Source organism: Myotis lucifugus, unplaced genomic scaffold (assembly GCF_000147115.1).
Source record: "Myotis lucifugus unplaced genomic scaffold, Myoluc2.0 scaffold_17, whole genome shotgun sequence".
Lineage (NCBI taxonomy): Eukaryota > Metazoa > Chordata > Mammalia > Chiroptera > Vespertilionidae > Myotis > Myotis lucifugus.
In genome coordinates, this window is record NW_005871065.1 from 982,493 (window position 1) to 1,005,419 (window position 22,927).

The following is a 22,927-nucleotide window of genomic DNA, read 5'->3' on the forward strand; positions in this document are numbered from 1 at the left end:
TATAGATTTACCCTTTCTCTTGTTTCAAAATTCTCAAATTGTAGCACATGTTCTGAAGTTGGTAGTTCTAAATATATTTGGCATTTTTAAGGTTTTGTAGACCATTAAAACTGGTATTTAATCACTATTTTGCAGCGACAACTTCATCTCTAAATGCTCAGTTGCATTCACACTTCAATCTATCCAAATGTTTCTCTCCCTTCTGTCTTTTAAATTCACTGAAGAGTTCAGTTAGAGCGGGACCTAATTCTTATGTAGCTCGGCGACTATGAGGCATGAATTAGTTCCTTTTTTTTTTTAAGGAAACCATATCTAAAGATATATATAAAGAATTATTCATTAATTGTAAGGTCATTTTAACTTCATTTCCTCTTCTGAAAATCTTCCCCAATTCTTCTGCACCTAATTGGCTGAAATTAATTTTTCCTTCTGATAAATTTTTATGGAAAATGCTCAATATATATTTATTGGATTGGATTGACTTAATTTGAATTGCTACAAAACAATTTAATGATAAGATATTTTTACTTATATTTTTTCTTATTTTCTATGTAGTTATGTTTAGCATACAAAGGATTCCTGGCAGATTATATTGGTCTAAAATTTCAATACCAAGACAAAAGCAAGATTACCAGAAGCACTGATGTACAATTTACATATAGTTTTGCTTATGGAAACAAGTAAGTTACATTATGAATTTGAAAACTTAAATGATACTACTTAAATGATACTACAGTGTATAAACTATGAAGCTAAGCCCATTTCTTATTTGTTTGCTTATTATTTTTGAGAAATCATGTACACCATGGATCTAACTGCAATTTTCTTGTCTCCTATAGGCTCTTTCTAACAGAAATGTTGTGCCAAAATTAAATCTGTTGATTATGAAAATAAAAATTAGTCTAGTGGCACCATCACCCATGACCCTTTAAATAATGAAACAATGGTAAACTGTTAAGTATACCAAATTTTCTAAGGAGTTTTTAAAACTTTGAAATCATAGAATTTGTAGAATTTTTATTAATTTAAAGGACTTCAGGTAGTTCTGCATATAATTTTCTAAATCCGATGTAGTTCTAAGCTTTGATGCACCACAGGTGGATCCCACGATGAATTTGCACACCATGAAAGAAATGAGAACAGAGAATGCCCAAACAAATAGACAGTTAATAACTACAGTAGCAGCTGATATAAAGATATCTATTAAACTATGCTTAGTTATTTGGATGGCAGCATTTATCTCTTTCTTGTAAACTCTCATAGTAGAATTGCTTAATTGCAATTTATGAGATTCTAATGCAGTTAGTATTTAATAGAAAATCTAAATTACACACTTGGAAGGTACTGACTATAAATAACTCAGCACTTTTTTTTTTTTTTGGTCACTTAGAACAGTAGACAATGCAACTGCTGTGAGTTCTTTGAAAGTAGTATCAAGGTCTAGTTTTGCTTCTTAATACTGGACTGAGTTTACTTTTCTGTCTCTGGCATTTTTTACTAAAATAGTTTACTTCATTTTTTTTAATTTAGAGCACCACCCATTTATTTACTTTTTATTTTTAAAAAATATATATTTTATTGTTGATAGTAATACAGATGTCTCCCATTTTCCCTCATTTATCCCTTCCTTCCAGCCTCCTTCATTCTAGTGTCTTGTTCTATGTGTTCTGCACCAAACCGCATGCTCCTTAGTTTCCTTATCTGTTGCTACAGAATATTTTACATTCCTGTGGCTACTGCCAAGGCTCTAAGTAAAAGAAATATATTTGGATGCAACATTAAATCTTTTACTGCAATGTAAGTTTCTGTCTGCTGTCCCTTGTTAAGCAAGTTTCTGTTGCTTTTCCATGCTAATGAAGTATGCTTGATGTCTTCTTGTGAGAAAAAAAACAACACACCACCTTCTACTCTTTAAGATTTTAATGCTTTTTATTGTGTATTTGTTTACATTAAGCCTTACAACTGATCAGTATACCTAATTAATGAACCATATTTCAGCTGGACATACACTTGCATAGACCTTCTGGACCTCATACAAACCAAATACACTGGGACTAATTTTTCTCTTCAGAGGATTAGTGTGCAGAAAGCATCAGAATCACAGTCCTTTTATGTGGATATAGTATACATTGGACAGACACCTACAATTTCAATATGGGATGGTATGTTGTGTTACTTCATATCTACTTAAACTATCTAAATCTATCGTGTAGTAAACTCTTACCATGGAAATTATTATATTCGGTAGTTTAGATAAAAACATTAATCTCTAAATATTTATGAGTTATTTTATCAAAATAATATTATTTAAATTATTTTTTAAATAAATAGGGCCAGAAGATTACTCTAAGGATAATAATGTAAGCTGTCATTATAGTAAAAACTTAGTTTTATAGTCCTAGATTCTGTTTACAGATATATAAACTGTGACATTTTCATTTTTTGTTTGATTTTTGAGAAATAAACTACCAAGAAAGGGCTCTATTCCTAAAAGGCTAATATTGGCATTATTGACGTTGATATTGACATCTGTTTAGTAGGATTGAGCTGAGTCTTTTCATGGACTTGATAGCTATAATTAATGATGTGATAAGTGAAAACTTTATTTCTGAAAGTCTTAATATTGTTTTTCTAATCATGTTAGTAGACTCATATATATATGCTGTGATAATAAAATAATTAAAGTTAAGCTGTGATTAGACTCATATATATATGCTGTGATAATAAAATAATTAAAGTTAAGCTGTGATTTTTTAAAAAAATCAACCTAACTCCAAACAATTACCTTAAAACGTTTTTCGGAGTTTTGGAATGTTTCAGGGACTGTTTTCAAGTTGCTGTAATTAAATCTACATTATAATTGGTGGAACACATGTATACCATAGCTGATTTGTACTAGGGATCGATGTTGTAGTTCATTATAATTGGTGGAACACATGTATACCATAGCTGATTTGTACTAGGGATCGATGTTGTAGTTTGTTAGAGTTTATTTAGTACCTACCGTGTGGCAGGCACTGTGTTGGGCACTAAAGAAAGAACAGTGAACAAGACAATCCTGGTCCTGCCCTCATGGGGCACATGTCCTAGTGATTGGCACCTGGAACAGAGCCGAGCTAACTGGCCCACAGAAGGCTACATGGACCCCAGGGCTTGGTGGCTTTTTAGTAACAATTGAAAACTTTTTTGTTTGTTTGTTTGTTTTATCTGGTAAGGCTCATAGGTCAGAAGACTCACTAGTAAAGCTTTATATTCCTGGCTATTTCGATAGCCAAGGCCACTATTTTCTAAAATTTGATTTTAAACCGCTTATTCTGTGACATGTGGATATTATTGCGTGGTGGTTTTCTCTTCAGCAGCAGAAACTATGCAATTTTACTTCCCATTTACTTTATGTTCTTTAGAAATGCCAAAGAGAAGACTCCCAGCATTAGCAAACAAAGGGATATTTCTAAAGCACTTTCAGGTGAATCAGACCAAAAGTAATGGGTCAAGTATGACGAGCCAGTATTCTGTCACCATGACTTCATATAACTGCAGTTACAATATACCCATGATGGCTGTCAGTTTTGGGCAGGTAAGCCTAGAATTTTACAAGTTACTATTTCTTTTCTATTTCTGAAGCATTAGCTTTGATCTAGTAAACTTTCTCTTTAATCTTTACAAATAGCTGATATACAGATTGAATATCTTTTAATAGGGTGGAGGTTCATTTGTTTGCCTATGGCTCCAACACCATTTATTGAAAAGGCTATCCTTCCTCCATTAAATTACTTTTGCCCTTTGGTCAAAAATCAGTTGGGTATGTTTGTGTGAGTATATTTCTGGATTCTCTGTTCTGTTCCTTTGCTCCAAGTGATCTTTCCACCAATACCAACATCAGCCTCTTGAAAACTGTAGCTATATGTGTCTTAACATTAGGTAGAGTGACTCCTCTCACTTTATTCTTTTAGTAAAAAATTGTTTTAAGCTATCCTAAGTCGTGTGTCTTTTCATATAAGATTTGGAATAAGCTTGTTTATGTCTACAAAAATCTTGCTGGTATTTTGATAAGAATCGCACTAAACCTAGATTGTTTTTGGAGAGAATTAACACCTTTATTATGTCGAGTCTTGCAATTCATGAAGACAGTGTGTCTCTCCACTTATTTAGGTCTTTCTTGTTTTCTTTTATCAGCATATCTAGGTCTTCTTTGATTATTTTCATCATCATTTTGCAATTTTCAGGTCAGCCCCAGTACATGTTTTGTTAGATTTACACGTATTCCGTTTTCTTTGAAGCATTTGTAAATGCCTTGTGTTAATTTTGATCTCCACACGCTTGCTATTTGTATAGAGATATGTGATTGGTTTTTGTGTGTTGATTCTATATCCTGAAACTTCGCTGAACTCCATGAATTTTACAAAGTAAATGCTCTCATGTAATCACTACTCAGATCAAGATAAAGAAGTCATTAGCTCCCAAGACACTCCCTTGTGCCTTCTTCTTGTCATTGGATCACTTACTTTTCACCCCTAGATCACCCTGTTTTGACTTTTGTCACCATTAATTAGTTTTGCTTATTTTTATCATATCAATGAGTAATACAGTATGTACTCTTTTGCACCTAACTTCTTTTATTTGATACAGTGAAATTCATGTGTTGCATGTAGCTCAAGTTCATTCTTCTTTATTGCTTTACTGTATTCCATGGTGTGAATATACCACAATTTATTTATCCTATTGATGGACTTCTGCATTATTTCTAGTCTGGAGCTATTGTGAATAAACTTGCTAGGAACATTCTTGCATATGTCTTGTGACACTTATATTTAATCATCTCTGTGGGCATTGGGGCTAATAGTTTTAAATTTCACAAGAGTAACAGATCACTATGAGGGATCAGAAGCAAGAGGATATCATTTTCATGATTGGAGTTACAATTTATGAATTTTTATACCATGTGTTACTTGATTGGCACTCAACACTAGTCAGATATTTTCCAAGTCTGAATCGTTCACTGTACTGATCATTCACTTCCTCATATTTTTAGTTAAGTTTTCAAGTCGCCGTATGCATTTATCCAAAAAGGTTTTTAGGCTTTTGATAGCCAAGGCCACATCTCATGTTTCTTTGCCTCCCCACAGTGATTAGCACTGTATCTTGAATAGAATCCCTGCTCAATAAATATTTGTTCCTTGAGTGATGGAGGGTACACTCTGAATTAATGAGGAATTACTGTGGTTCCAGCTGATGGCTGCACAGATGACTGAGTTGACTTTGGCCTCATTATTGCAGCTCTTTAGGTATGGTCTGTGTTGATTTATGTGACTCTCCTTAATGTCCTGAAGAATCCTGAATATGTGAGGCTCATTTATGTCGTGTCACGGGATTGCACCATGGTGAAATGGAAATCATCTTCGCCATTGTTGTGTTTAATCATTTTATCAATATTTATTTTGGAAATTAGGTAATCACCAACGAGACAGAGAATGAGTCTGTTTACAGAGGAAACAATTGGCCAGGGGAGTCAAGGATCCGTATTCAAAGAATTCAAGCAGCGTCTGCACCTCTCAGTGGCAGCTTTGACATTCAAGCTTATGGACATGTTCTCAAAGGTATATAAAAAAGTCCAGGACAGTGGTCTATGTGTCAGTTAGACAGTGCTGCTCTATGCAAACATAATACACATCTTAGTGTACTTCTTTCTAATGTCATTTCTCTATGTAATTTACATAATTTACTAAGGTAAAGGTAAATGATCCAGAACAAATTACATTTTCACATTTTTTAAAATTTGCATGCATGAGGTTTATTCTTCATGTAGTAAAGTTTCATAGGTTTGACAAATTCACCATTACAGAACCGTACAGAATAGTTTTACCACCCTAAAAATCCTCTGTGCTTACCTATTAAATTTCTCCCCTCTTCCCCTGAAATTTTGGCAAACACTGATCTTTTTACTGCCTGTGGTTTTGCCTTTTCCAGATTGTAATTTAATTTTTTTTCATTTAGCAATATTCATTTTTTTATGGTTTGATGGCTCATTTCCTTTTATCTCTGAATAATATCCACTGTGTGGATGTACCAGCTTATCCATTAACCTGTTGAAGGATGTATTGATTGTTTTCAGTTTGGAGCAGTTATGAGTAAAAACTGCCATAAACATTCATGTGAAGGTTTGGTTTGGACATATATCTAGCACAATTGGTTAAATACCTAGGCATGCGATTGCTGGATCACATGGTAAGATTATGTTTATAAGGAACTGCCGAATTGTGTTCCAAAGTCACTGTACCGTTTGGCATTTACACCAGCAATGAATGAGTATTGCTGTTACATGTGGGCCTACATGTAACAGCAATCCTGTTATATTTGGTACTGTCAGTTATTTTATTTTATTTATTTTAGCCCTTCTAATAGGTGTGTAGTGGTATCTTATTACTGTTAATTTGCAATTCTTTAAGGACATGATATTAAGTATCTTTTCATATGTTTATTTTTTATCTAATATATCGGGTGTCTGCACATATTTTGTCTACTTTAAAATTGGGTTGTTTGTTTTCTTATTTTTTAGTTTTTAAGAGCTCTTTGTATATTTTTGATATGGGTCTTTATTATATATGTGTTTTGCAAATATTTTCTCCTCATGAAACAAGTCACAGATGGGGAGGAAACATTCTCATATTTTATTCATTGCTTCACCAGATATACCAGGTCATATCATATTTCTTAAAAGTTTGTTTCTCCTTTGCCCTGGCTGAGTGGCTTCATTGGTTGGAGCATCATCCCATACACCAAAAGGTTTTGGGTTCCATTCCCGGTCAGAACACAAACCTGACCGGGTTGCAGGTTGGATCCCTCATTGGGACTTTTATGGGAGGCAACTGACCAATGTTTCTCTTTCTCTCTCTTTCTCTCCCTCTCTCTCTAAAAATCAATTTTTAAAAAACATATCCCCAGGTGATGATTTTTTTTAAAAAAGTTTATTTCTCTTTTATATCCATGGCTTATATGTTGCCTATAATGTAAATTGATATTAAAAAGAAAAGTATTTAAGCCAAGCCTATAATGAGATACATTACTCATGTAGTTTTTGTTTCCAAGAAATATGTAAATTCTTGACATCAGTAGGATGCAAATTCATTTTTACTATATTGGAGGAGGACAGTTGGTTTCCGAGTGATACATTTCATGCATTCTAAGGATGAGCTAGGGCTGTGACTCTGACTCCCTCTGTGAGCGCAGGCCTCCCCGCGGCGGTGTCGGCGGCAGATCTGCAGTTTGCTCTCCAGAGCCTTGAAGGAGTGGGACGAGTCTCCGTTACACGCGAGGGAACCTGTGCTGGGTACTCATGGAACATCAAGTGGAGAAGCGCATGTGGGAAGCAGGCGCTGCTACAGGTGCCCTTGTTTGGCTTGGTTTCTGTTTTCTTCTGTGTGATGCATGCTCATTGGCACCCTGCCACAGTCTGAAACAATTGGAGACTGTGTTTATTTTTTGAAAATGCCAACTATAGACTAAACATGAAAGAAAGGAGGTTGAGGAGAAGGTTGTTCAAAATTAAGTTGACCAGATATTATTTGTCACAGAGAATAGTTGTCCATACGTTATTCCCTGTCCCTTCTGGGAAAAGGCCAGGAATGTGTGGGAGGAGCCGAGGCAGGGTCAGTCTCAGAACTAAGTCTGTATGTTAGGAGGGTGGGGCGAGGATTACCAGCCTCACTGTCCATGGTTCTGCCACGATGCATGAGAGCTGTGTTCGGGGACCTTGGGCACTTTTGCGGCTTTAAAGATGACTTTTCTTCTTCATGAGGTAGTCACAGCTTACACTCTCATCTGCTTACCTGTGAGCAGAGTGTGGAAGCGGGCGGGGGAGGGAAGTCAGGCTGAGTATGTGAAGGAAAGAAGTCTAGAAGAGACTCTGGACTCAGATTGTCAAACATTAACAAGATGATGCTTTCTATGAGGATGAGAATGTGAGGAAACAGTCTCCCTCATGCTCCATTGGTAAGAAAGGAAATTAGCACAACTTTTTTGGAGGATAATTTAGTAGTTATCAGAGTTATCGGTACCTTGTGATTCAGCACTCTGCTCTATAACTCTAGTCTACTGAAATAAGGATGCAAATATTAAATGTATAGGCACAAAGCTAGTTGCTGCAGCATTATTTATAATAATGAAAACCTAGAAACCTAAATCCCAATTAATAGAAGAGTGGTTGTTAAACTGACACACCCTCAATACTACGCAGCCATATGTAGACCCACATGTGTCCATGGCATAAGGTGGAAAAAATAGAGCTCTGCTTATGAAACCATTTGGAAAAAAAGAAAAGGAGGAGATTGAGAGGAAAAGGAAACAAACAAAAAAAGGTATATAAATACAGAGTACAATGTACCGTACGTAGGCTGTATGGACGTCATAAAGATGTGGCGGGTATTTAGAAAACACACACATGGCCTGGAAGTAGAATTAGAAAATTCTGCAACTGAGACAGCCCCAGTGACTGGGGTATCTCTGCTGATGTGCGTGCATCTACTGCCTTCTCTCTTTTCTGCCTATTCATCATTTTGGCTCACACATGACCTTTTTCAACTTCTTAAGCTCTCAGCGTGGAGACGCTGATCTGATTGCTAGCCTGTGTACACTTCCCAAGGCTACCATATTGGTAGAGGGTTTTGCAAGTTATACATTTTGATTTGTTTTTATTTTTATCATTGGCAGAACATAAAATTCTGTGAGTGGATAACAAACCAGGATAGTCAGAGGTGAAAAATGTTAGAAGTGGAAAAGCTGGTCCTCGGGTGGGAAGAGGACTACATTTTTAATTATTAAAACATCACCTGTCAAAGTGGCATAGAACATTTTGAGAAAATAAAATTTAGTAAACTATTTTCCTTTGACATATTTTATTCTAAAATTCAAGCTAACTTTAGTCATTTCATCAAGTTATAATTGATGTAATATATGACAGTGCTGTGATTTTAGCATTTTTTTCCTTGGGTAGATTATGCTCCTTTTCCAAGAAATGTGACTGAAACGGTTTTGAATGTTTTGTTTTTTTTCATCCTTGATCTTTTATTCACTTTCAACCATGCTAAAATTTAAAAAGAAAAATTAGTGTGTTCATTAGCGCTTTCTAGTAAAATAATTTTGTTTAAAAATAGGTTAATGATTCCAACATTATTGGAGAAATGGCTAATATGACAGTTACGAAGGTAAAGGAAGGTGGCTTATTCAGACAACGCATACTTGGAGACCTACTTCGTACCCCCAGCCAACAGCCACAGGTATTTTTGAAACTTTCCTCATGACGTTCAGTACATTTATAATTTTAAATGTATAGCTAGTTTGTAATACAGTAAAGGCCTGGTAAACAGGAGAGATGACATCTTTATTTTCATGTGAATATTAGTGTTAACAGTTGGTCAACTTAATAATATTATTTTATGACCTTTGGGAAAGTTATCTTCCTTATAATAAAAGAATGGATTTCTAAGCTCTATGCTGCCTGTTAGAATTGAAATATATGCTTTCATTTAATCTTTGCAGAAACTTTGTGTAGTGATCTTTAATGTTACCACTTTAATGATGAGAAAATTAGAATATAAGGAGTTTAGGTGACTTTTCCTAGAGTAATCTTTATTTTCCTTCATGGCACTTAAAACCAGAGCGTAATATGCATTTAGTTTTTATAATTATTTTTATGGTCCTATGCAACTATCTTTCTCACCTTGAGGGTGTTATAAATTTGGTACAGCAAGGATGTCATAGGTTTTGTTCAATGTTGTATTTCTATATTCTAACATTTACAACTGCGCCTGATACAGAGTAGTTACATTTGCTGAATAAATGAATGAAGGAATGAAGTGTCAAAGCAGAAAAAGTCCAAGTAGAATAAACTAATTTTTATAAAGAAACAAGGAAACAAAGTTTCATTGTGCATTCTAAATTGTGTGCATATTCTTCTGCAACCTCTTTACCTCTATTCTCTATCTCTGTGTTTATTTATTTGAAGGTTGAAGTCTATGTTAATGGAATTCCTGCTAAATGTTCAGGTGACTGTGGGTTTACATGGGATCCCATGACTACTCCCATAATCCGGACCATAAGCCCTTCCAAAGGTAACCTCTTGTTTTTTAACTGAGAGTATGGGGTCGAATACAACTAGAAAAACGTATGGCCCTAGCTGGTTTGGCTTAGTGGATAGAGTGTTGGCCTGCAGACTGAAAGGTCCCAGGTTCAATTCCAGTCAAGGGCACATGCCAGGGTTGCGGGCTCAATACCCATTGGGGGACGTGCAGGAGGCAGCTGATTGATGATTCTCATCATTGATGTTTCTATCTCTCCCTCCCTCTCTGAAATAAATAAAAAATATTTTTAAAAATGTAAATTCTGATAATGATTTTTTTTATATTCCAGTGTCACCAACTAAGGCAAACAAACAGTTCTACATAATAGTAAAACAAGAAAGTTATCAGATTGGAAAGCTATGGACAGATCATTGATGACTTATTTTTGAAAAACAGAAACTTTTAAAGTTGGACTCACTAGTCTTCTCCTTGTTCAGTTTCACACCATTAGAATCGGTCTCTAAAATCTCATCTGATATTGAGGCATTTTTCTTAAACTCTACTACCTAGGGTATTGATTGACATCTTTTATCATATGAGACTACTTCTAGGAGATTTAGCATTAAAAGGCTACTAATGAGACAGCTGCTGTTCAGTGAAAGAAATAATTTGGTCCTAGATTTGAGAATAGAAGTTAGAGAAATTATTGCCAAGAACTCAGTCTTGGGGGACACATGTCTTCATAGTATATGATTGCTTTTTAAAACGTGACTGTGCTTTGTATCTGAGCTCCACGGATTAAAATAAGCATCAGGGCTAAAGATTCTAAGGAGTGGCTTTTTTCAGTCAGAAAGATAGCTCAGCTACTGTAATCACATATTAAATCTTGGTGGTTAGTAGGAAAATTTACCCTGATAAATTAGCCAGCTCTTCCCTATTAAAACAAAGAAGAGGGGAAGGAGCAACATAAATCGTAAGAGGATGGGCAATATAATTTTGCAAGAATTGCTAAGGTTTTAAGAACAAAGAAATTGTAGCTAAAGATAACTGCCCTAAGATGTTTGCAAGTGTAGATGTCTGTAATCATGTTTGACCCTTGTCTTTTAGTCTAGGGTCAATACTGCCAATTTCTCCCATAACAAATAGCACTTGGGGCCATACCATTGCCTCCATTATTAATCTAATCCTCCTCAATCCTCCTCTTGACAATCCTAAAGTGATTGAAGTATAATCATATATCAGAAAATAAAACTTCAAATTTAAAAAATAGCATATCTTTGTGATGAAAGAATATATTTCGAATCAAACCTGGGACCTTTCAGTCCGCAGGCCAGTGCTCTATCCATTGAGCCAAACCAGTCAGGGCTATTCTTCAGACTTTTTTAAAGAGTCATGATATTAACTTTGGGTTCATTCGTGTTACATGGGCTCAAAACTTTTAAGAATAAGGATTTGATGAACTTTAATTTGGTTATAGTTCTTTGGTATCTTTATTTTTTTTGCATCTATCTTTGTATTTTGTAATGAACTTCCAATGTTATCTGTACTTTCTGAACAAATTAATTCTTACTCAAAAGAAGTCATTTGATTTTTCCCCCCTCAAATTTTAGTCTTTTTTTATTTTTAGCTACTTAAATCCATGTGGGATCTTTGTTGTGTGTGATATTATGTAAGTAGGTTGACTGTATCATTTATTGATCAAATCTGGATACTTTTAAGAGTTGAATGGAAAACCATTAAGTATAAGATGCTGGGAAAGCAAGTGTAAACCGGGAATCTCTGAGGCACTTGATTGAGGATGTATCTCACCCTAGAGAGAGGAATCTTACTGTATTTCAAATGAGAAGTGTCCATAACACTTATTTCACTGTTTATCCTTTTCTCCTGAATTTGTGATGGCAGCTCTGAAATTGTCTAAGTCACTATATAGAGATGTTTGTTTAATTTCTTTATTGTAAGCATCATTTTCCTTTCCTTACTTTATTTCATACTTTCAGTAAGATAATTCTTCCCACTAATCTCTATTAATACACAGGTTCAAAATAAAAAGCAATGTAGAGTAATTCAATGGAAAAAATACCATTGCTGAATAAATTCGTCACCCCCCACACCCTTGCTGATTTATAGGCTAATTGTTTATATCTTTTAAAAGATAAGACTTATTTTTCTCTGAGAAATATCTGATTTCATAACTACAGGTTCTATGTCTTACCACGTTAACATTGCTATTTAAACATCATTTTTCAGGGTCCTCTGAAGAAGGAACAATTCTAACCATATCAGGTTCTGGATTCTCTCCTAGTTCCGCTGTTTCCGTCTCAGTTGGACCAATAGGTTGCTCCCTTCTTTCTGTGAATGGTAGGTTCTTTTAAAAATTATTCTTACTGAGTGTAACTGTCCTTCTCTAAGAGAAAGTGGGGTCAAAGACCACTATTATCCTATAGGAGAACCTGTGGGGTTAAGAAATTGGCAAACTGCTCTGGGAAAATGTTTTATCTTTTTAATCTTTGGTTGTGACCACAAACTAATCCTTTCACTGTTGTGCCATGTCTTTATCCCATGATAGTTGATTTTTCTCCCTTTTCCTTCATAAAGTGATTACAGAAAATCTTTTCTTCTTTGGTGCGTGTCTGGGACACAGAAATATGAATTGCTGCTCTGGTATTCCACAGTCCCTCTGCCTATGCGTTGACAGTGCCCCATTATTCATGAGGAAGAGGATGTGGCCATCCTCCCTGACTTTTCGTCCAACAGAAACTCTCTCCATTAACAGAATTTAAAGATTATTTACCTTTTCTGCTCATGGAAAAATGAGGGCCATAAGTATTTATTTCCCTAATCCTAGGTGTATTTCTTAATTCTAGCAAGCTGGAACTAGGTAAGCAAATCCGTCTTTCATGTAATTCAAGTTGTTTTTCAGTTAGGTCTTGTATGCACGCCTGAGCTCTACCAGTCGGTTCTGCACCTGTGTTACAAGTACACACACACTGTTCTAAAGGAAGTGGGGAAGGTGTTTTCATTTCGATTCAATCGCCTTCCCTGTGAAAAACCATTTTACTCAATTTGGGACAGACACAAACAATATATTGAACCAATTTTTAAAAGAAATTATTGATATGAATGGTCTTACAGATTAAATTTTTAAATTATTATATCCCCCCTTTTTTTTGCCACAGTAGCAATCAGGAGCAAATTGTTTACTTTGGTTTCATCATTCTTTTTTCTAAGTCTTTTCCAGGAGTTCTGAGGTAGTTCGTAAAGGTTTTTTTCTCTCTCATTAATAGTTGAGTAGTTTTCCTTAGGTTTATTTCTTGGGTGTATAATAATGAAGGCAAATGTTTATATTTGTAAATATAACATTTCAATAATTTGACCTCATAAAAACATTGGCTTTATCCTTTTCTTCTTCTTTCTTATCCCAAGAAAATGAGATCAAGTGCCAGATCCTGAATGGAAGTGCTGGACACTTCCCAGTTGCTGTGTCCATAGCTGACGTTGGACTAGCACGGAACGTAGAGGACAAGGAATTCCACTTCATGTATCAGAGTCAGATCGCACACATCTGGCCTGTTTCTGGAAGCTTAGCAGGTAATGGCTAATTGTTCTAAACAAAGAACATTGCATTCATTTCCATCATTTCATTGCACTATTTCCAGAACAGGGTAAAGGGAGAGGAACCCAAACCTTCCTCATATAGAACAAAGAGTCTCCCCCGTAGGAGTCAGAGTGATTAAATGGCTGACTAGTTCTTTTGTTTCTTACGAAGCACAAGTCAGGGTGACTGCTTATACTTACATCTTAGGTTATTGAATTAATATCATCAATTATTACATGTTTCTAGAACAAGCTCATCAGTTATGTCAAGATAAGATTTATTAGTTATTATTCTGCTTACCAGCTGCTCCATTTGTAACCACAGTCTCCATGGAGCTACTTGACCCAGAAAAGGTTCCGGGAACAAATCGGGGAAAGGGAGGCTGACGCAGAAGATGAGAAGGAAATAACACATTTTGTCTGTTGTCTCATTTCCTTTGAATTTTGTGTCTGTTTGTTTTACAGTGGTTAGTTTTGGATTTTGTGCTGATCTTGAACTTCTGGCATGTTTTGTGTTTTTAGTTTATTTTGTTGGGATGTTTTCTCAGTTTAACTTTTACTTAGAGGTGTTAAAATTTGGGATTTGGTAAGAGTCTGAATTCACTCTCATGTCCCACCATGGAATGGTTGAGCAAATAGAAACAGCATAACTTCTCTTTAGTATGAAGGAGGCACTCGGGGAAAATAATAATTGCTGCTGGTAATGTCCCAAAAGCAATGTTGGTGGCAGATTTGTTATTTCATTAAATTGCTTAGCCCAGCTCCTTTTCAGTCTCTGGCTTCAGAGCGCAGGCCCCGGTGTGTGGTGTGATTGTATACATCTCGAGTTTGGTCCCTGATCTGTTTGCCAGCCCATCTCCCGGATGATTAGACAATTCCTGAATGATGGGTTAGATTATTGCCAAAGTTCCTTGTTGTTATAGTTACTCTGTTGTTGTTGGGTTGTTTTCTTCTTTATGTAGGTGGTAATCTTCTGACTCTATCTGGAACTGGCTTTAATGAAAATTCAAAGGTATTAGTTGGAAACGAAACCTGCAATGTGATTGATGGGGATTTGAATAAGATAACCTGCAGAACCCCAAAAGTAAGGCATCTGATTTTAGTCATTTACCTGAAATCTTAGGAATTAAGAAACATCTCAGTAAAGGGTTAAACAAATTACGTATTTTCCTAGGAAGTGCAGAGTTTTGGTTATGCTTTTTGACAATTATTTCTTCAACATCTTTTTGCCAATATCCAAATACAAAATATTATTCCGTATTCTAGATACTTAAATACACATCATTAAGGATGACAGGCACATAAACCAATATTAACAGTGTATTCCATTTGAAATAATAGGATTAAATGCAAATTAAAGATAAAATATGTGGGAAGAGAGTGTTAGAAAGAGCTCCATAAAAAAGCTGATGTCCTGTCATAGCCTAAAGGATGAATGGGAGTTGACCATGTAAATCAAAGGATGAAAAAGATTTATTACTAATAAACAGTCTAAAAAATTCAGGGAAGCAAATTTAGATTTTTTAAAAAATATATTTTTATTATTTTCACAGAGGGAGGGAGGAGAGAGAGAGGTAGAAATATCAATGATGAGAGAGAACCATTGATTGGCTGTCTCCTGCATGCCCTCCACTGGGGATCGAGCCTGCAACCTGGGCACATGTCCTTGACTGGAACCGAACCCAGGACCCTTCAATCTGCAGGCCGATGCTCTATCCATTGAGCCAAACCAGCTAGGGCTAGATATTTTTTCGTTTTTATAAAGGAGCATACATTTTAAATGTGTTAATTTTCAATTTATTGATTTAAAAAACACACTGACGTTCCCCATGGAATATTCTATTTTAGAATCAATCATTGTTCTTTATTTTTTTAAAAAAGTGTTTAAATTAAAACAAAGACTGCAGTTTGCTTGTTAAGTGCAAAAGAATGATGAATCCAGCCACTCACATTTTAAAAATGTAGCAGACTAAGATGGGTGTCGTGCAGTTGAAATCTGTAGGAAAGGAAATTTGAGTATGCATAGGATAATAAAGAATCTGAAGGATAGGTAGATTAAAGCTTACTTTGTTTAAATTATATTATGATATTAAACAATCAGTGTGCATTAAGTAAATACTAGATATAAAAATTTTCATAATTGGTAATTGTGCATGTGCAATATCAGGGAAAGCACCAAATATCTTTTTAGTGGTCCAAATGTTAGTCTTGGATTCTGGAACTAGGTTAGCTAACAATATAATAATGTGATTTGTCAGTGAAGGTGAATAAAAAGTTTATGTGAGTCTATTTTAAGAGCAAAATGTCACAACTTTTTATATCTTGTTTTGTTAGAGAATCACTTGTCTAGAGCATTTCGATTGTATTGCCAAATCCTCAGGAATTCAGTAATATCGATGCAATTAAATTGATCAAAACCACTATAACATATGCCTTTCTCTAAAGAATTTAAACATGTAACCTATATTTAAAAACAGGACTTTATAAATATCTGAAAACTGACTTTTATTCATGACTTTGAAAGAAAACATCTTTGGAAGTATATTTTGAATAATTCTGATTGCTTTTAGGCATTGGATAGCTGTATCTCAACATTTAACATTTTCTAATGGTTTTATTTTTCCCCCTCTTATTTCAGAGAATTGAGGGCACAGTTGATATTTCAGTTATTACCAATGGATTTCAAGCCACAGCAAAGGATGCTTATAGTTACAATTGTTTACAGACTCCAGTTATAACTGATTTTATTCCCAGAGTACGGACAATACTAGGTAACACATCTATAATTTTAAAAGTGTAATATGCTAATTAGACCGGATGTCCTTCCGGACGACCTTCTGGAAGAAGCCGCAGTGGCAAGGGCCGAGGTAGCCACTGCCGCCGCGGCGGGGGGCCAAGCCCCTTGCATGAATTTCTTGCATCAGGCCTCTAGTTCTTCAATAAGATCAGTTATTTGACATATATAAACCATTTCTAGAGAGACTTTTGAAACAGTTTCTCTTAAAAGTTCTGTGTCTTAAAGCAAAACAGACATGAGGTGTGTTTTTTTAAAAAAAACCATAGACTAGTCTATTTATTATTTCACTTTGAACATGCACAATAGGAGAAAATACTGTTTTTTTAAAAGTGCTTTGCCATTTTTTTCCCCTGTGAAACAATTAAATGTGGATTTTATCTCCATATGACAGCTCTCAGCTCTTTTGATTTCTCTTTTGCCTCCGAAAGTGTTGGGATTTCCCAAATCCAGTGAAAGAGATGAGTTGGTTTACTTCATATGCAAACTGCATACTGCATAATAAATTGAACCTTTTTGTAAAACCTTTTATTTTAAATAATAGGAGAAAGAAATTTAACAATTAAGGGTTATAACTTTGGAACTGACCTCAAACAAAGCATGGAGGTGTATGTGGGAGGAAAACCCTGCCAGATTCTTCACTGGAACTTCACCAAAATCAGATGCCTTTTGCCCACGTTGTCTCCTGGGAAACATGATATCCACGTAGAAGTCAGAAACTGGGGGTTTGCTTCCACAAGGTATGGCAATGAACATAAACTTGATGGCGTTGTGGAACAGATGGGGCTAATAGTGCCAGGATAGGAAAAGAAGCAGACATTAACCTTATAATACTTAGATGCTTTTTTTTACCTTTCTACATCTCCTGTTTCAAATTAAGGGTATAACTTTAGGAACTCAACGCACATGAAGCTTGGGGGAGAGACTATTATCTACATGCTATCTAACCAAATTGAGGTTCATGATAATTATCAGATTACGTTCTCTTCTTAAATGAATTCTGTGCTAGGAAAAGTTTAACAGCATGACCCCATGGGATGCTCATTGAAACATCTATTGATTTTTCTTTTGCAGAGACAAGTTAAATGCTTCTATACAGTATATTTTGGAAGTGAACAATGTGTTTCCACAGAGAGGTTCCTTATATGGGGGAACTGAAATCACTATAATGGGCTTGGGGTTTAGCACAATACCCACTGAGAACACCGTGCTCTTAGGTAAGAGTTTCATCCTCACGGCAGGGTTGTTTCATTATTTCCAGCTTAAAGGATGTGCTATAGGTGCTGAGTTATTACACTAATATGCTCAATCGTGGAAGCTTTATCTTCCTATTAGTGTATAAAAAGGTTAAGTATATTTGGTGAAGGTGGTAAAGGGAAATTGAATAACCGTTTTTGATTTCAATAAATAATGATTGTGTATGTAATGTATATGAAATAATTATTTTTATGTTCTAAAAATAATTAAGACTCAAACATGATTACTATCAGAAAACTGTACCAAAAGCCTACTATATAATATGGAGTTTTTGTAGGGCTTTGACTTTTTAGTAATTATACTTTATTTCTATAGTTCAAAAATTATTTGAGAACATTTTTTACCCCATCTTTATTCTTTCTAGGGTCCTTCCCTTGCAGTGTGTCATCATCAACATCGGATGTCATAAAATGTACTCTTCCTTCAACAGGGAATGTATTCAGGATTACCAATGATGGGGAAGATTCAGGTATCAGCCAACATTTATATATTGTATATAATAGGAGTACTTACCTTAAAATTAAATTGGTTTTTATTTATTTTATACTTTAAAGTTTTCAGAAAGTGACTATTGTATTTCTTTCTATAATTTGTCAGTGGTACCCCCATTGACATACAGGGCTACATGGTGAATCAATGGTAGACTTGAGTCCAAAAGGCCAGATTTTAGTTTCCGAGTTCAGTAATTGCTGTTGGGTTTTACTGCATCACAGAATCTCCTGAATTACTCTAGTTTGTTATCAGCCAGTGGATTTCTTAATGAACATTCAAATTGAAATTATATAGATTTTTGTATGCCTCTATGCCTGAGAAAAATATGTTTAAAAAAATTAATCGGCTTTAAAAACTTTCATGAGATATTTCTGAACAACTTGTTTATTGACTTTCTGATTATTTTCAAGTTGTGTCTTGATCATCAGTTTTATTGTTGTGTAGATTACTTTTTTCCTTAGCTTCTGTCTTTAATTTTAATTATTTCTGTTACATGTTTGAATTATGTGAATTATGCACATATGAGTTTTACCATGTTATGTAAAAAGATTTCACTAGTAGCTATATAAAAATGCAATATTTTCAAAGATAATTATAAGAATGTTTTATTCCTTTTTTTCTTATAAATGTGACCCATTTTTTGCTTCCAGTACATGGGTTAGGTTATGCCTGGTCACCATCAGTCTTAAACGTATCTGTGGGAGACACTGTGACATGGCATTGGCAAGCACATCCGTTTCTTACGGGAATAGGATATAGAGTTTTCTCTGTCTCCAGTCCTGGAAGTGTAACTTATGATGGCAAAGGATTTATGAATGGAAGAGAAAAATCCGCATCAGGTATGTTTTCACTTTGTTGAGTTTTGAATCATGCTTCTTTTTTCTAGATATAATAAAAACATATTTTGTTTAGATTTAAAATACATGTGTAAATAATATATGCAAATATACAAAATGATTTAGTTGACTTTTTTTTGCTGTAGCAAAAATTTACAAATTCATAAGATATAAGTGAATGTAAGCAAGGTATTTTATATATTGCTGATGAATTTCTGATACCAAAAGTATCTTTATTCATTCTAGAATAAACCAATGGAAAAACATATAGAAACAAGCAAAATAGGAGGGAAATTGGAATATTTTTTAAGCATACCAGTCTGCTAGCAAGGAATGAAATTCTGTTGATTGGAATCAGCTTATCAGCAGTATTTATTCTAGGACAACTCCGTGCAGTGTGTCTTTTAGACAGCTTTTTATGGTATACATGTAGCAGTTAGAATCTTTTTTACGCATCAACACAAACTAAGTATTATTTGCTTATTGTTCATTTCTTGGTGAGTTGTTCTTTAAACGTTGGTAAGTTATGCCAGACTTGACATCGTTTTCTAGAAAAGTTAAAGCTGGATCTTGCCTTCCTCGATGTAAGTTCATTATACACAATAGCTCTTTATAGCCACCGACTCGTTTCCTTACCACGTACGTTCTGTTGAATATATGAAACATAAGAAACCTGTCATCTGCATGTGCATTTGAACAAATTTCTTTTCAAAGATGCATCGATTGCTTGTATTTACTATGTACAATCTTATATTATGGCAGGTTCATTTTCTTACCAATTTACTTCACCTGGAATCAATTATTATAGCAGTGGGTATGTGGATGAGGCCCACTCCATTGTTCTCCAAGGAGTCATTAACGTTCTACCAGCTGAAAGCAGGCACATTACCCTGCACCTGTCTGTGGGCAGCACCGAAGCCACATACGCTCAGGGTAAGAGCTAAAGATGGACACCCTGTGACTCCGGTGACCCAGGCATATTTAATCTTTCTGGATTAGGATGCAGTTAACTGGGTCCAATCCTGCTTCTGTCTCTTACTAGCCACAGGACCTGGAGTAGGTCTGGACTACTTTGAGGCTAGAGTTTATTCTATTAATAAGGATCCTATTAATGTTGTCTTGCCATTCTCCCGGAATCCTGTGTGCCTCAAATAAGATATAATATTAAAAAGTTCTGATATTCTGTACATGCCCCAAAATACATTAAACTATGAAATGATGTGTTTTTTTTCTATTTTCCCCTTGGGATCTGGCCTTAGACAAATTGAAGAATAAGTTAGTTTTATATTCACTCTTTACTGTATCGTCTTTGTCCAGGTCTTTCTTTTAACTTTGTACTGCCTGGGACCCCTCTTGTCTTTTTTTTTTTAAAGGGGGTTTACTAGAATATAAACCACCATGGTCAAAATAAAGAATAATGAAATTTGAAAACAGCTCTTACTTTAGAATATTATCCATGACTTACAGGCAGTTCTTTTGTCTAAAGGAGAACCTGTGAATTTGCACGTGGGAAGCTCTGTGACAGGCTGCCTAGCAACAGAAGCCCTGTGTGGCCTGAACAATACCGGGGTTAAAAATTCAGATAAATTGCTCTTTGAGCTTTCAAGTTGTTTTTCACCATCTATCAGCAACATTAGTCCATCTACCGGAACAGTAAATGAACTGATAACGATTACTGGACATGGCTTCAGTAATCTGACATGTGCTAATAAGGTAAGATTATATAAAGCTTTTGTATACTCAATAAAAGGAAGATGGCTTCAGTAATCTGACATGTGCTAATAAGGTAAGATTATATAAAGCTTTTGTATACTCAATAAAAGGAAGATATTTTGTCTATAACCTCATAATTTAACTTCTAACAGCTTTATTGTGATACAATGCACATACTGTACAATTGACCCATTTAAAGTGCACATTTCAATCGCTTTTAGTATAGTCGTTACATATCTATCACCCCAGTCAATTTTAGAACATCTTATTCCCCCAAAGGAACCCTACAACCTTTACCAGCTGTGGGGAACCTTTCTTCTGCCAAGGGCCATTTGGATATTTATAACATCATTTAAAGGCCATAACTTAAAAATTAGGGTGATGTATTTGGTCAAACATTTAATTAACTCACCCCTAATGCCTTGTCAAGGCCAGACCAAATGATTTTGTGGGCCTTATATGGGATGTTCCCCACCCCTGCCTTAGACATTACTCAAACCCCTCGATACCTCCCTGCCCTAAACAACCACTAATCTAATTTCTGTTTCTCTGGATTTCCTCTTCTGGTCATTTCTTATAAATAGAATCATACAATATGTCATTTGTGACCAGCTTTATTCACTAAGCATATCGTTTTCAAGGTTCATCCATGTTGTATCAGAACTTCATTTCCTTTTTATGGCTGAATAATATTCTATTGTCTGGCATACACATTTTATTTATCCTTTCATGAGTTCATGGATATTTGAATTGTATTCACCTTTTTGACTATTATGAAAACGTAGCTGTGGCCATTTATGGACAATCATAATTTAGTTTTAAGATTAATCCAAGATATGCCTTAATCAGTCCCCCAAATCAACTTTATGCATAAAAATGTGCACTTCAGTAATTTTTAAAACTGAAGTTGCTGTTAATACAAAATTTAACTTTGTAATAGAGAAATGTATTGACCTATTTTCATATTCATTTTATTTTCAGGTTACAATTGGTAGCTATCCCTGTGTTGTAGAAGAAAGTAGTGCCAATTCCATTGTATGTCATATTGACCCTCAAAACTCAATGGATGTTGGCATCAGGGAAATTGTCACTCTAACTGTCTACAACCTGGGCATTGCTATCAACACCCTGCCCAATGAATTTGATAGGCGATTTGTACTTTTGCCAAACATCGATATGGTGTTGCCAAATGCAGGATCAACTACAGGAATGACAAAAGTGACCATAAAAGGCTCTGGATTCTCAGTTTCTTCTGCAGCTGTCGAGGTCCGTATGGGCCGTTTTCCATGTGAAGTTCTATCAGTGAATTATACAACCATTGAATGTGAAACATCTCCTGCTCCCCACCAGCTTGTGACAGTACAGCTTCTAATCCATGGAGTGCCTGCCCAGTGTCAGGGGAACTGCAGCTTTTCCTACTCAGAAAGCATCGCTGCTTCTATCACAAGCATCTCCCCAACTTCTATCACGGGATCTGTACAAGCCCTTATTGAAGGAGAAGGTTTTGGCACTATCTTAGAGGACATTGCTGTTTTCATTGGAAACCAGCAGTTCAGAGCTGTAGATGTCACTGACAATAACATCACTGTTCTCGTGACTCCTCTCCCGGCTGGACTTCATCCTGTTAGTGTTGTGGTGGGAAGCAAGGGCCTGGCCCTGGGAAACCTGAGTGTTAGCAGCCCCGCAGTGGCATCTGTCAGGCCGACTTCTGGGAGCATTGGTGGTGGAACGACTTTGGTGATCACAGGAAATGGCTTCTATCCAGGCAACACCACTGTCACTGTTGGGGATGAATCTTGTCAGATTATTTCTGTCAACGCCAGTGAAGTCTACTGTCGCACCCCAGCAGGAGCAGCTGGACGGGTCAATGTGAAGATCTTTGTTAATGCGGTCGCTTACCCACCGCTGTCGTTTACCTATGCCTGGGAGGATACGCCACTCCTCAGAGAGATTGTTCCAAGCACAGGTATCCCAATACCTACCTTTTTATTGTCTTGATATAGTCTTGCTAATACTTATTAGCATAGATTTGGAATAATGTTTATAAAGGATTATTAAGATCTATTTTTAGAAAACCCTGTTTAAGCCAGTTAATACATGGAATTCGAGTTCTGTGTAATTTTATCCCACATTCTTGGGATAAAATTTTTAGTCAAACTCCAACTTCTATTCTGAAACAAAATCAT

The 22,927-nt window shown here is 35.5% G+C and overlaps 1 protein-coding gene across 1 annotated transcript in view; it reads left to right on the plus strand.

Annotated features, from left to right (window-relative positions):
- The window catches only part of PKHD1L1 (PKHD1 like 1), a 125,522-nt gene that overhangs the window by 38,859 nt on the left and 63,736 nt on the right, over positions 1 to 22,927 (plus strand). Inside the window, exons 21-38 of the mRNA XM_023750910.1 lie at positions 556 to 680; positions 1,999 to 2,162; positions 3,405 to 3,577; positions 5,450 to 5,597; positions 7,228 to 7,382; positions 9,150 to 9,272; positions 10,001 to 10,106; positions 12,303 to 12,413; positions 13,479 to 13,643; positions 14,612 to 14,733; positions 16,288 to 16,420; positions 16,988 to 17,183; positions 17,518 to 17,660; positions 18,065 to 18,169; positions 18,843 to 19,031; positions 19,791 to 19,961; positions 20,515 to 20,741; positions 21,723 to 22,707. Of these exons, the coding sequence (XP_023606678.1) occupies positions 556 to 680; positions 1,999 to 2,162; positions 3,405 to 3,577; positions 5,450 to 5,597; positions 7,228 to 7,382; positions 9,150 to 9,272; positions 10,001 to 10,106; positions 12,303 to 12,413; positions 13,479 to 13,643; positions 14,612 to 14,733; positions 16,288 to 16,420; positions 16,988 to 17,183; positions 17,518 to 17,660; positions 18,065 to 18,169; positions 18,843 to 19,031; positions 19,791 to 19,961; positions 20,515 to 20,741; positions 21,723 to 22,707 (3,541 nt within the window). The remainder of the gene's footprint in view (positions 1 to 555; positions 681 to 1,998; positions 2,163 to 3,404; positions 3,578 to 5,449; positions 5,598 to 7,227; positions 7,383 to 9,149; positions 9,273 to 10,000; positions 10,107 to 12,302; positions 12,414 to 13,478; positions 13,644 to 14,611; positions 14,734 to 16,287; positions 16,421 to 16,987; positions 17,184 to 17,517; positions 17,661 to 18,064; positions 18,170 to 18,842; positions 19,032 to 19,790; positions 19,962 to 20,514; positions 20,742 to 21,722; positions 22,708 to 22,927) is intronic.